This window comes from Tupaia chinensis, unplaced genomic scaffold, assembly GCF_000334495.1.
Source record: "Tupaia chinensis unplaced genomic scaffold, TupChi_1.0 Scaffold138390_1, whole genome shotgun sequence".
NCBI lineage: Eukaryota > Metazoa > Chordata > Mammalia > Scandentia > Tupaiidae > Tupaia > Tupaia belangeri.
Genome location: NW_006198287.1, coordinates 2314681 through 2329389, shown reverse-complemented (window position 1 = coordinate 2329389; position 14709 = coordinate 2314681). Strand labels below are relative to the sequence as shown.

General features: G+C 43.8%; 1 protein-coding gene across 1 annotated transcript in view; it reads right to left on the bottom strand.

Annotated features, from left to right (window-relative positions):
• Positions 1-5949: 5949 nt before the first annotated feature.
• FDFT1 (farnesyl-diphosphate farnesyltransferase 1) overlaps positions 5950-14709 on the bottom strand; it is a gene marked incomplete in the record, with an annotated part of 32733 nt that continues 23973 nt past the window's right edge. Inside the window, 3 exon segments of the mRNA XM_027765450.1 lie at positions 5950-6852; positions 11064-11216; positions 12818-12994. Of these exon segments, the coding sequence (XP_027621251.1) occupies positions 6631-6852; positions 11064-11216; positions 12818-12994 (552 nt within the window).

Sequence of the window (14709 nt, the reverse complement as noted above, 5' to 3'; positions counted from 1 at the left end):
CTGTCAAGGGAGGACGCGCCTTGGTCCCCCGGCTTGCAGGCACAGTGAGTCCCCCCACCCCCAGGCTACTGCTGTCTGTAGTGCCTGCCGCTCCAGCTCCTGCTGTGACCCCTCCACTCCCACCCCCACTCCCACCCGTGCATCTCCAGAAGACAGACAGACAGACCTGACGGCCCTGACTGCAGCTATTTCCAAAGGAGCAGAAAATGGAGTTCCTAACAAGATGACCAACTCTCGCCTATCAGCAGCATCTCTAAGCAAGCAGCCCTCTAGCTTTCCACAGGTTCAGAGGAGACAAGGGGTGGTGGCAGCCCTTTGGAGAAAGCCACATTCTCCCAGGGCCCCTCCATCCATCTTTGCATCTCTGGTCTTGTCTTGGCATGATTCTTTTTTAATAGAAATTTTATTTTTTGTGCACCTCAGCTGATCAGGTGAAAGAACAAGCCTAATGGCTGGACGTGCATAACTGGTTTTATAAATCGTCTCCTGCTGGTGCAACTTTAAAACTCAACTGTGTAGTCCTGATTTTGCTGGCTCACTACCGATCTCTCCTACCACAGTGAAACTAGTTCGAGAGAAACCAGATTTTACTGTTTCTTAAAAAATTCACTGCTTCTCCCTATAGTTTAACAAGGAATGACTGTGCCAATAAAAGGTTTCTCCTTCAACTTGAAGTCTGTGTTCTGTTTGGGTCTAAAGATCACTTGTCACTCACTGCTCATGGGCTTGTAACTGCTGTCTGTCCTTATCCCCAGAAAGAGTCATGTTGTCCAGGAACCACATTCCCTTAAACTCCCGCGACCTCATTTAATGTCTCACTGCTCCCCCATGTATCACAACGGCACCCTTCTCTTTGTTCCGTCATCCTGATCAACCCTTTTCTGCAAACCCATCTCCTGAATTGTGTCTCCAGCCTTGATGAGCTTGCTCCTGCTTAAAGAGCTGAGTTTTTTGGGGCCAGGAGGTAGCATGGTAGTTAAGGTGGCTGGACTCACATGTGGCTTGATGATAGTTCAAGTCCCGGACCTGGTAGCTTGCTTTCTCACTTTCCTTCTTTCTGTCTCTCTCTGGTCAATTAAAAAAAAATAAAATAATGACAATGAATAATATGAAATAATTCTTTTTTTAAAAAAAAAGCTAAGTTTTTTTTTTTTTTATTAACCACAAACTAACTAGCAACAACTTGCCTGAGGAGTCTGCGTATAGGATACAGGCATGGCATGCTGGCGTCTCACCTAGTCAAGATGCTACCCTACCAGAGGCCCACGTGGCCCTGGTGCCCTCCGCTGTATGGACAGGAGCCAGAGCTGGTGTGCACTGTTTTGAGAGTTCTCTGTGTCACCAGCTTACATCACTGGTTCGGAACTAATCTTTTGTTATAGCCCTAATTAAGAATCAAAGTTATTTTGATATGTTTATTTTGACACATTCTTGAGGGAACAGAGGAAACTCGATAGAAGAGTCAGCACTCATTCACTGGCCCATTGATAATTATTTACTTCCCTTCCTTAACTGAGAACATGAATTGGGTTAGGTCTTTTAGTTTTTTATTTGCTAGAGGGAACATGCACTCGCCGGGAGGAGAGAGAGAAAATGAGAAAGGAGAAAGCGTCCACCACTGGGCATGGCCACACCACAATCCCTTTTCCTCCATTTCTCCCTCCTTTTGGGGTCTGGGCACACATACACACAAGCCTGGCATGTTTTCCAAGCCATCAGGTCCAGGATTCAAACAACACGGTCAGCCATGTGGGATCCAGCTGCCTCAAGTATCAGGCCACAGGCTGGCTGGGGTGAGTTCTCTAAAAGCACCAAAAACGGCTTCTGATGTGGCTCAGAAATTAGGAATCAGCCCAGCTGCAGTGGTAAAAGCACTCGTATACCATGGCGCAGTGGCTGAGGGCCCATGGGAGGGCCCAGGTTCAGTTCCCAGCTTAACTTAGGCGCACCAGTGACCCTAGCTAACTGGGAGGCTGGGACAGAAAGGATTGCAATATGGTGAGACCCTGTCAAAGTAGACAAACACACTTGCGCATTATGTTCTCTCTTTTATAAGAAAAAGGGTAGGGACTCAGCAGGTGGCATGGTGGTTAAGAAGCTGGGCTCCCACATGGCTGACTATAGTTCAAATCCCAGACCTGGTGGCTTAAAAATCACTGGGCACAGGGATCAGCAGTTGGCGTAATGGCTATGACGCTGGACTCCCACATAGTCAACCGCGGTTCACGTCCTGGACCCGGTGGCTTAAAACTCACGCTGGGCGTGTGTGCGTGCGTGCCCAAGATCCCGAGAGGAGAATGGTGGAGAAGGGATTGCAGCGTGGCCATCCCCCCTGCGGGTGATTTCCCACTTCCTATCTCTTTGTCTCTCTCTGTCTTTCTGGCAAGCGCACACACCCTATAGCAAAAACCTCTCCAAAATAAAAAAAAAAAAAAAATGCAGACCCTAGCACAAGCACTTGCATTTTAACAAGACCCCCCAGGTGACTCTGAACTGCACCAAAGTTTGAGGAATGCCTTTGAACGCCCCAGTACCCTGACCAGCAGCAGCAGCGTCTGAGAACCGAGGAGAGCAAAATCTTGGGCACACCAGACCGACGGAGTCGGCTGCTGGTCCTAGTATGAACTGTGATGCTCGCTTTAGTTTTGAGAGCTATAGCCTGAGAGCTGTTTTCAAAACTAAGAATAACCTAGAATCCTTGTTCGTCAACACATCTGGCTCCCCCACTGCCCTCTTGCACATATCCTGGACCTCTGGGGAATGGCCCTGTCACTCCAGGCACTTACTCAAAGGGAGAAGGGAGTGCACAAGTTGTTTCCATTCTTTCCCTCCAGAAGCGGGAGGGAGAGTCAGCCCCTCCAATGGGGTCTTGATGCTGTGATCTACCTCCTGTCCCAGCCAGCCCTGAGCATGTTATACCTGGCATCTTCAGGGAGGGCCTGGATGTGAACCCAGAACCTTCTCACGTGGGTCAGCCCCACCGCTCTACACTATCCCATGGTCTGGCCCCAGGCACGCCCAAGTTTAAATACATCTCCAGAAGCCCTCACAATGTGGAGATCAGGCTCTCACTACCAAATGTTGTTCATTTTCTTTTTTCAAAATTATGGTATGTAGGGGCCAGCAGGCAGTGTATTGGTGAAGGCACTGGACTCCCACATAGCCAACTGCAGTTTGAGTCCCGAACCTTGCTTTCTCACCCTCTCTCTCTCTCTGGGAAGTACATGTCCTATAACAAATTTTAAAAATAATAACAAACAAAATAAAATAAATCTATCTTTAGGGAAAAAATTATAGTATATAGACGAGCATGAGACAGAAAAGGAGAAAGCACCTTTGACAGGGGTCTCATTCCAGTGCGATCCCTTCTCCAGCCTTCCATCTCCTCAGGATCCTGGACACACACACACACACACACACACGTGCTCCGGCATGTTTTCAAGCTTCCCCAGGGATCCAAACTCACAGTCAACCACGTGGCTTCAAGCATTGCAAGGCACTTGTGTCACTGCTGTGCCACAGTAGCTGGGCCTGTTTCTTATTCTAAATCTACAGATTCAGATGGGTCTGAGAAAAACTGAAAGTCCTCCCCTGGAAGCAGGAACCAAACAGACTATGCTAGAAATGTTTTATTATTAACAACTGCATTCAAAGTGTGTTCGGGTTGCCACATTTGGTAAACAGAAATACAAGATACTCAATTAAATTTGAATCTGAGATAAACAAGTAATTCTTTAGTATAAATGTTCTACACAATATTTGTGGTATAATTCTATTTTAAAAAAATGAAATCGTTTATCTAAAGTAAAAGTTTAACTGGGTACCTGTATTTTATCTAACCACCTTAGTAGCAAACATACTTAGGAGGCCGTCTTTCAGAGGGCTTAGGAGTGGGGATCAGAGCTAAGACTTCTAGGTTACGGATAGCAGGAAAAAAATGACATAGTTTTATGTCAGAAAAGAACCTACCCTGCACAGCTCAGAAGGTCCCACAGTAATGCTGAGTCAGTAGAGAAGCTTCCACTATGTCCACCTCTGACCAAGGCTCTTTGAACCAGGTTGCCCTTTGTCTTAACTAAGCCTTAGATTTCCACACATGCATTGTAACAACCTACCTTGAAATCTGAAACCAAGTTATAATGTTTCAATTACTGTGAAATCTGGTTTATAGCTAAGGATACCCTATGTGATTAATTACTAGTTTCTGCATGGGGACAAGGAATGTCTAGGATTGAGCCTCAAATTAACCAGTTAACCGAAGTCTCCCTGGATCTACACAAAGCCAGTAGTTTCAGATGGTGCCAGTGGCTACATGAAGAAAATCAGTATGTGCGTGTGTACAAACACCCACGTCCAACATTACTGGTGGAAAAGATTCAATAGTTACCTCACCATACACAGTGGATTACAACACCAGAGCAATGTTCTGTCTATAATTAGAGCCTTACAACACTGATTCTCAATCTGCGAGTCTTTTTAAGCACACCCCGAGTGAGGGGGCGTGTACTCCCTTGGCCACCCTGAGAATCTCAGCGAGCCACTCTTGGCCAATGTACAGTTGAGTCTCCTCTTATCCAAAATGCTTCGGACAAAATGTTTCTGATTTCAGACTAGCTTTCAGATTTTGGAATATCTGCATATACATAATGTCTCATTAAAAACAGCTTCCATGTCTAAACACAGAATTCACCTATGTTTGGAAAGACGTTAGTGTTGAAGCACAGTAACTGGCATGGCTTCCAGCACTCTGGCAAAACCTCAGATGCATGGCCTTCTGGCTGAGCGTCTGCGATTTCACATTGTTGGAGCAGTCATTGTATCCCTGAGTGGTGCAGCTTTCTGTAAGTTTGCTTTGGCTGAACCAAGAAAGAAGACATGCAGATTTCTACAGAAATTAAGATTCAGTGAAAGATTTTGAAGAGATGAGGAAGGCTGGTATCTTTCAGAGTACAAAGTGAGTTTGGAATATAAGGAATGTCATTGGATTGGCGCCATGTTCCTGAACTATGAAACAGGAATATATGGGCTAAAGAGTAGATTCCCTTGATAAATAAATACCGTGGACAGTAAAAAAAAAAAGGAAAAAAAAATTCACCTATGTTCCACATATACCTTATCAGCATAGCCTAGGGGTAATTTTATACAATCTATTTCCACCATGCTGTTGAGACTATGACTTGTCACATGAGGTCAGGTGCGAAATCTTCCACTTGTCGTATCATGTTGGTGCTAAAGAAGTTTCCGTTTTGGGGGAAGGGGTATTTCATCTACAGACGACAAACCCCAGCTGTGCTGAGACAGAGGAAGACGACACCACGGTGGCAGAATCAGACCAGGCCCATTCAGCTTTCCAGTCAACCACCTGAAAACAGCCTTTGGTCTTTAAGACTTCAGTGTATAAGCTGATCATTTAAACAAAGGAAAAAAGCTGGGAGGAAAAAACCTTAAAACTTCTAAATGCAGGGACCAGAAGGTTAGTGTAATGGCTATGTCGCTGGACTCCCATCTAGTCAATCACGGTTCGAGTCCCAGACCCGGGACTGGTGCCAGGCACGTGTGTGTCTGTGTGTGTGCCCAAGATCCTGAGAGGAGGATGGAGGAGAAGGGATTGTGGCATGGCTATCCCTCTGGAGGGGATTTCTCGCTTTCTCTGTCTCTCTCTCTGTCTCTCTGGCGAGCACACGTGCCCTGTAGCAAAAACACTCAAAAAAAAATGTCTAAATGCAGTTAAGAGAATAGCCTAAAGAATAGGCTGGCAGAGTGAATGTGGGGAACAGGCCAATGATCTGCCTTGTTTTACTAGAAGATGGGTCTGAGTTGGGGATTCTGCCTGCCTGTCTGCCAGCACTCATGCAGGCTGACCAGTAGTGCCCTCCCTGGCACTGCCCTGCAGCTGGCTTCATGGTGCACCACAGCCATGCAGGCTTTCAAGTGAACTGCACTGGACAATGCAGAGTAAGTAAATCCTTTATTATAACAATGAAAAAAATGTCAGCCTTTCCTGAGGGTCGATCTTCTAAAATGGAAGCCAATGCAATTCTGCTATTTCTGCCTGAAAGACCAAACTTCCTTTAAATAAGAAAATAGTACCAGAACACCCAGAATTTTATTCCCAGACTTCATGTGCTGAAGACACGTCTGTATTCTTAGGAAATACGGAAATATTAATAGGACAATAAACATCCATATCTACCTCATTTAAGCCAATTAAAGAAAACAAAATGATAGGAAAAATTAGAAGCAGATGAAAAGAAGATTCTCTTCATTTTCTACGATGATAAGTATTCAAAGGTTGCTTCAAATGAAATACATTGAATTATAATTCCAGCCAGGATTCACACTAAGATCCGACGACAGTCCCACGTGCCGCCGTCTCACCTGAACTGCAGCTCAGGATGCTCTGCTCTCAGTGAAAGCGGAGGTGGCACTGCCCCTGGTACCTGGTACTGAGGGTGAGGTATCCTTTCGTTGTTATATTCTCAATTGCATTTCAGTTTCTAAAGGTCCGGATCACAGAGTTCATTGAAGGATTAGGATAGGAGAGAAAAAATAAAGAGAAGCCAACATCCATCCTTGAAGAAAAGGTAAGTCCATTTCATGGTGAACTTTAGCTTCTGGGTAAATTCCAAATCAGTGTTCTCCAGTTTGAACAAAGTCTTCTGTGACCTGGGACAGGGTGCTCAGATACTGCCAGCTCAGAGCAGCCAAGAGCATGACAAATGACAGGTAAATGGGGGAGTAGTGGCTTCGAGAGATCAGCTGGCAAGTGGGAAGATTCTGTGCCCTGATAGTGGAGATGATCTGCCTTGTTTTACTAGAAGATGGGTCTGAGTTGGGGATTCTATGATAAATCTGTGAAAGGAAGAAAAAATGGTCAGTACTGTGTACTAAATACGAGGTACCTTATGAATATATTCTATGGCTACTTTTTCAAACATCCTTCAAAAGGTACATTTTTTAAAGAATAATGATTTATTTAATTGTGTTTATTCATTCATTTATTTTAATTTCCCAGAGAGAGAGAAAGAGTGCCGAAGCAAACTGCCAAGTCTGGGACTCGAACCGTGATAGGCCATGTGGGAATGTCCAGCACCTTAACTACGCCACCTGCTGGTCCCCCAAAAGGTACATATTTTAATGAAAAAGATTTTAATCAAGATGCTACTGACCTGTTCATATATGTGACTTAGCTTTTCAAAGTGAGGCTGAATTTTAAAAAGGTATAGCTACAGTGCTGGCTAAAAAAATATATAGCTATAATACAACTCTGCGGCTTTTTTAAGAAACTCAGTCATGAACTATCAGGGGTTTTTGTTACTTTTGTTTGTTTAGGTTTTTTTAAAAAAATTATTTTATTTAACTTTATTTATTTATTTTTAATTTGACCAGAGAAGGACAGAGTGAGTGATCGAGTGAGCAACAGAGAAAGTGAGAAAGCAAGCTGCCAAGTCCAGGGCTCAAACTGCAGTCAGCCATGTGGGAGTCCAGCATCCTTAACCACCACGTCACCTGCTGGCCCCCAGTTTGTTTAGATTTCTGACATAGGGTGTGTGTGCTCTCTAGAGAGAGACAGAGAGGGAAAGTGAGAAACTACCCCCCAGAGGCCACACTGCAATTTCTTCTCCATTCTCCTCCTAGGAGGAGAAGCGTATTAATCTAGTTCTGATTAAGTTAGAACATTTGAAAGACCTTTTGAACTTTACATTATTATTGAAAACACCTAAGAGGTTCAGCCATGTGTCATAGTTCATAGCAAACTAGCACTGGAAGCCATTTGGCCAACAGCAGGTTGAGATTCCCAGTGGGCACGAAAACATGTCAGGTATGTGCTGGTGCCCAAGATCCTAACAATCTAGGAGGGCTAGAGAAAGGGACTGTGGTATGGACAGATCCTGTTGAGGGTGCTTCTCTGTTACCCGTGTGCACACGTGCACTTTCTACTATGATTTTTTTTTTTTTTTTTTTTTGGAGAAGTTTCTTTGAGAGCTCGCCAGAAAGACAGAGAGACAGAAAGCGAGAAATCACTCCCCAGGGGGGATGACCACATTGCAATCCCTCCTCCTCCATTCTCCTCTCGGGATCTTGGGCATGCACACACATATGCCCAGTGTAAGTTTAAGCCGTTGGGTCCAGGACTCGAACCGTGGTTGACTACATGGGAGTCTAATGACATAGCCATTATGCTAATTGCTGGTCCTGATGAATTTTTTTTTTCCCCAAAGGGCCAGCCCCACAGCCTAGTGGTTAAGGGAGCTTGATCCCACATAGGTGACTGTGGTTCAATTCCTGGTCCTGGCAGCTTGGAAAACATACCAGGCTTGTGTGCATGTGTACCTCAAATCCTGACAGGATGGAGAAATGGAGAAGGAATTGTGGTATGACCATGGTGAGTCCAGCCTGAGAATCTAACCAGCTCCCAGGTAATGTGGATGCTGTTGGCCAAGGTGCACACTTGGACTGCAAAGATAAACAGGGCTGGAACAAGAGCCTGGCACTGTTCTAGATGCACCGGGCGGGGGAGGCGGCTGTGTGAAACAGGAAGCTTCCAGGGACATGGAAAAGATTGCCCTTACCAAGGAATTCACTTTGGCAGAGAAGGGAATGAAAGTTACTGGCTGTCTGAGCATTTATTTCTATCCCAAAATAGCTAGTTGATCTTCTCCCCGACTGACAGGTGTTCAGGCTATTCTGCAGCTGAGGCTGCTCCAGATGGGAGGACCGGGCACAGCAGTGTTCATCTGCTCAGGAGGACCTGGGGCTTCACTCCAATGCTTCATTCAAGCCTGAACGGTCCCCAAAAAGAACCTTTCTAAAGTCCCTCCCAGGTGTATTCAACAATCAGCAGGTACAGAGTAGATAGAAGCAATGTCTTCCTTTCTTACTGGAAAAGTAGACTTAGAAATGACACTTAGAAATCTTAGGATTTTTCTAAGTCAAATCAATTTTATTAATATTAACATTTCTCCTAAAATACCTTGCACTTTAAACAAAGTAACTGATGTTCCAAATCAAAGATCAGCAAACTTTTTCTTACATAGACTAAATGTATCTTGAGCTTTTGGTTACCCTCCAGTTGTAACTACTCAGCTCTCCTGCTGTACCACAGAAAGCACCACAGGCGATACTGAAACAAATAGGAGCAGCTGTATCCCAACAAAAATTATTTGCAAAAGAGGTCAGCCAGCTATCATTTCTCAAGCTTGCCTTAAATCCATCCGTGAATTACAACTAGGATTTAATTCCAACCATTAAGAAAACCCAGATAAAAATGGAATTTTATCAGTTTGTTGGGAAAGTCATGACGTATTTCTCTGTTTTTCTCTTTTTTGAGAGAGAGAGTTTTGCTTATAGGGCATGTCTTCTCACCAAAGAGAGAGAAAGTAAGAAATCACCTCCCAGGGGGAACGGCCACACCATAATCCCTTCTCTATTCCCCTCCTGGGATTTTGAGCATGTGTGTACCTGCGCCTGGTGTGAGTTTTAAGCTGGGGGGTCTGGCATTTGAACCGTGGTGGACTATGTAGGAGTCCAGTGACGTAGCCATTACACCATATGTTGGTCCCTTTTCTGTCTTTCTAGGCAAAAATGTGTCATGACTTTTCCAAAGACCCAATAATTGATTAATGGGACTGCCCGTGAATTTTTAAAAAACGGTGTTTTGGGCCTAGCAGGTGGCACGTTGGTTGGGGCACTGGACTCCCACATGGCAGGCTGCGGTTTGGGTCTCAGATCCGGCAGCTTGCTTTCTCACTTTCTTTCTCCTCTCTTTCTGTCTCTCGCTGGTGGACACAGGAGCCCTGCAGAAAATTTTTTAAAATGATAAATGAAATTAAATAAATAATTTTTAAAAATGGTTTTCTAAAATTAATGATCAAACAAGTTAAAAAAGGATATAATCACTGATCAGAAAAAACTGCAAAACCAAAATATTCTCTCAACTATGTGAAGATGATGACATTTCTAATTTATAGAAAACAAAGAAGCGGGCTCAGTCATGAAGGTGCAGGCAGTAGGGTACCCCTCCAAGATATTTAAGTCAAATAGGAGGCTCCAGGTTCAAATGCCCATGGGTGTGCCTGTCATCCTAGCTGGCTGGAAGGATGGAGAGCGATGGAGAATTACAGCATGGAGAGAGTATGTCATGAGTATATCTATCTAGGAGGGAGGGAAGAACTTAAAAGAAAAATAGGGGACAGATGGTGGCACAGTGGTTAACCACATGCTTCACAATACTGGGCTTACATGGGAAGGTTTCTAGTTCATGTCCTAGGAGCACCCTGGGCATGTCAGATGCAAATGAGTGCCCATGAGACAGGCTGGTTGAGGCTGAGGGTGGATTGTAGGGTCAGGACCTCTTGGAGGGGGGCGGTAACTGACTATCTCTCCTTTCACGGAAGAAATAAAATTAAAAAAAAAAAAAAGAATGCAAGTTTAAAAATAATAGTAATAATAATAATAAAGAAATAATGCTGGGCACAGCAGGTGACATGGTAGTTAAAGCACTGGACTCTCACATAGCTGATCTTGGTTCGAGACCCAGTGGCTGACTTTTTCACTTTCTTTCTCTAGTGAGCGCATGTGCCCTATAGCAAAATTTTAAAAATAATAATAAATTAAATTATTCTTTTTTAAAAAAGAAAGAATTCTGTTCCATTTAGAAAGGGTCATTAGACCCCCTTAGAATTATGGTTTATAGCATACGCAGGCTCTGAAGTCAGAAATCTGGTTCCAAGTCATGGACCATGAGGCTGGGACCTCCAGTTTCCACATTATTGACAGTACCCACCTACTGTGGGTAATACATAATGAACACAATAAGAGCTGTCTACATGGGGAACTGGAGAGTCTCATCAGTAATAATTTTTCAGTCAATGGCTACACATTTTCATCTAGTCACTAAAGGAACTTAAGAATTTTCCTAAGATTTGTCTTCTCTTAAACCTTCTACAGATGCCTTTGGTAGAACTGCTGGATTCTAAAGTTTCAAAGTCCAAAAGTTATCAGAAGATTGTTAAAGCATAAAAGTAGCCACAAATAATGCAGGCAGTTAAGTAAAAACCCACCTCTTCTATGTACTGGTATATGATAGCTTTGACTGCTGGCATATTGGTAGCATCCATCATTAGGGTGACTGCTTGCCCTTTCCGAATCTTCACCACCCCTTTGAACACCTGTTGATTATTATAACAGGCAGCCAAAGTAGCGATAGCCATTACCTAGAGACAATGAGGGAGGGGTAAGTCAGAAATAGCACTGTAAGCCGCTATTATCACGAAAAGGCAAGAAAACTTACTGTTAAAATAGACAATTGCCATGTCAGCAGATGGCGTGGAGGTTAAGGTGGCTAGATCCCACATGTCAGCAGATGGCGTGGAGGTTAAGGTGGCTAGATCCCACATGGCTAACAGCACAGTTCAAATCCTGGAACCAGTAGCTTGAAAAATGCCCTGGGCACGGACGCATGCATGCCCAACATTCATCCCAAGGAGAATGGAGAAGAGATTGTGCTGTGGCCATCACCCTTGGGGGTGATTTTTCACTTTCTCTCTCTCTCTCTGGTTAGCACACATGCCCTGTAACAAAAACTAAAAGTCTAGGCAGTTGCCAAAGAGCTAAGATGTAACTAACTGAGAAAAAAAAACCATAAAGAAAATACGTGAAGGTTTTTACCTTTCCCATGCCTCTCTTCCTCAGCAACACACAGAATCAAGGTCTTTGCAATCTTAAATGATTCTGTACTTTAGCCATGAGAGTTCCATTTTATTTGGGGAAAAAATAAGCAAATTCAATATTTTCCATGCTAAAGCAGTATAGTTAATAGATCTAAAGTATATTCCAAAATAGTACCTGGGGGGGAGAATTTTTTCAAGAATTATTTATTTTATTTTATTTTATTTTATTCATTATCATTTTAATTTGACCAGAGAGAGGAAGGAAAGTGAGAAAACAAGCAACCAGGTTCAGGGTTTGACAGTCAGCCATGGGGGAGTTCAGTGCCTTAACTACCATGCCACCTGCTGGTCCCAATCTGGGAAGAATTTTAATTACCTTTCCGTTATAGTTTTCTTAACAGACATAATCATTATATAAAAAAAACAACGAACATGGCAGGATAAAACAACAGAAGGGGGTAGTTTCCCATGCTCGAAGGTAAAGCAGTTCTAGATAAACAAAAACCTAAGATAGGCACATGGATTTGAGCTCCAACCTCCAATCAAGAATGGTTATTAGAACAGGATCAGACCAAGTTTCCAAATCAGTTAAGTCTTATGACTTTCTCCACTTATTGGAATTAATAACTGAAATAATTGATGAAGGCAATTAAAAAGTATAAACTAGAATATCAAGGAGCTTTGGGCTTATAGGATCAAGTCTCACTATCCTGAGTCTAGAAATAAGACAGCAATAACTGGGTGCTAAACGAAGACTTCTGAATGATAACAGCTTCACCCACGTTTCCCCCAGTACTCCCCAGGGATTTAAAGGCCACGCCCTCAGTTTAGCTGTGAGCACAAGAATCTAGCTAATTTAGAATAGCTGATGGGAAAAACAGTAAATCCAGAGGGAATGTTGGAAAAGAGCAGATGTAACCTCAAGGCCGAGTTGTGTGTGTGTGTGTGTGTGTGTGTGTGTGGTGGGGACATGAAGGGATATGCTGTGAAACCCCTAGTAAAAAGAAATAAGCTGCAGTTATCTTTGGAAGGAATCATATCCCAAATACGGCACAGCAAAAACAGTGACTGCATTCTATACCCTTATCCGACCTCACTCTTTGGCCCCTACTCCCCATTTATACCAGAGGAGCCCCATTTCCTACCTGTGGGATAGCACAGAAGTTAAACACACTCTGGTTTCTGAGTCTCGAAAGGTAGGTGAGGACATCTGGGATGTGGTGCAGGGCGTTGGTTACCAGTTCATTCAGACACTGCACAGCTAAGTCGATGTTCTCCGGCTTAGCAAAGTCCTCCAGCTTCTTAACATACCGGCTCCAAACCTAGACAACGGGAAAGTTACGGAAGTCGTCAACGTGAGCACACAGGAAGGACTTACAAAGGCTACTAAAGGATCTTTGTGAATAAGAACTATGGATACAGTAATGGCAGCTAACTTTTTTTAATGACTGTATCTTTCTTTCATGAAGGATAATGTGGGGAAAGGGAAGAGAGAGGAGAGGAAAGATAACCTCTAGCAAGGTATTCATTTTTACTTTCATCAGAGAGAAACAGAGACTCACGGAGTGAGAACGAGACCAAAAGTGAGAGAGAGAGAGAGAGAGAGAGAGAGAGAGAGAAAGTGCCCCCAATGGGGCATAGTCATGCTGCAACCCCTTCTCCACTTCTCCAGTCTGTCAGGATTCTAGGCACGCTTGCACATGTGTCTGGTGTTTTTCAAACTGCCAGGGCTTGAGACTTAAACTGCAGTTGGCCATGTGGGATCTGGCTCCCTTAACCACTAGACTACAAGATCTTAACACCAATATCCACCCCAGACCATGGGCACACACAAGCCTGGCATATTCAGGGGAGCCTCTGGATACAAACTGAGAACCTTCCCATGAGGGTCGGCCTTACAGAGCATCATGTTCTACCCCTGCACCATCATCCAGCAGGGGTAGATATACAGGGAAGTTTCTCTTAGCCACTGACTCAGCTTTTACCAAGAGCAAGCCAGTTTTAAGATCTACATAGAGACCAGCAGATGGCATAATGGTTATGTCACTGGACTCCCATGTAGTTGACCACGGTTCAAGTCTCGGACCTGACAGCTTGAAACTCACACCGGGCGTGTGCACGTGCATGCCCAAAATTACGAGAGGAGAATGGAGAAGGGATTGTGGTGTGGCCATCCCCCCAGGGGGTGGGAGGTGATTTCTTACTTTCTGTCTTTCTGACGAGTGCATACACCCTATAGCAAAAACAAAAACAAAAATTCTCTTTAAAAGAAAAAATAAAAGATCTACATAATAGTATTTATGATTATAGGCCAGATCCAATCCGCCCAGGAGTGCTTCAGGAAAGTGTATTCAGGAAAGTGTCCTTGAGGGATATCAGTTCGATATGTACTAAACAATACTTCAACGATCTCAGACTAAAGACCTGCATCCCGTTAGTCACAGGCATTAGTTTACTCCAAAAAAAATAACCAGCTTGATACAAAATCAGCTATGACAGTACTGCAGGCTAAATATTAAAGTTCTCAAGATGGCCAGGCCTCAAAATAATTATGGGTTAACATTACGTTCCCAATTCTGGTAAGTATGCTGCTAAGCAAGCACATACATATCTAGGGAAAATGAATTGGGTGTATACTCTAAATGCATTACCGCCCTGGATCCTGTAACTTGAAAGTAAAACAACATCTTCCATTCTAACAGTCGGCTCAATAGCACTCAGAAAAAGGGGACCAGCAGATGGCGTAATGGTTACGTTGCTAGATTCCCATGTAGTCGACTATGGTTCGAGTCCTGGACCCAGTGGCTTAAAACTCACGTGTGTGTGTGTGCATGCGTACCAAATATCCAAGGAGGAGAATGGAGAAGAGATTGTAGTGTGGCCTATCCCCCCTGGTGGGTGATTTCTCACTTTTTGTCTCTCTGTCTCTCCTGTGAGCACACGTGCCTTATAGCAACAATCTCTTAAAAAAAAAAAAAAACAGGGACCAGCAGTTAGTATAATGGCTATGTCGCTGGACTCCCATGTAGAGGACCGT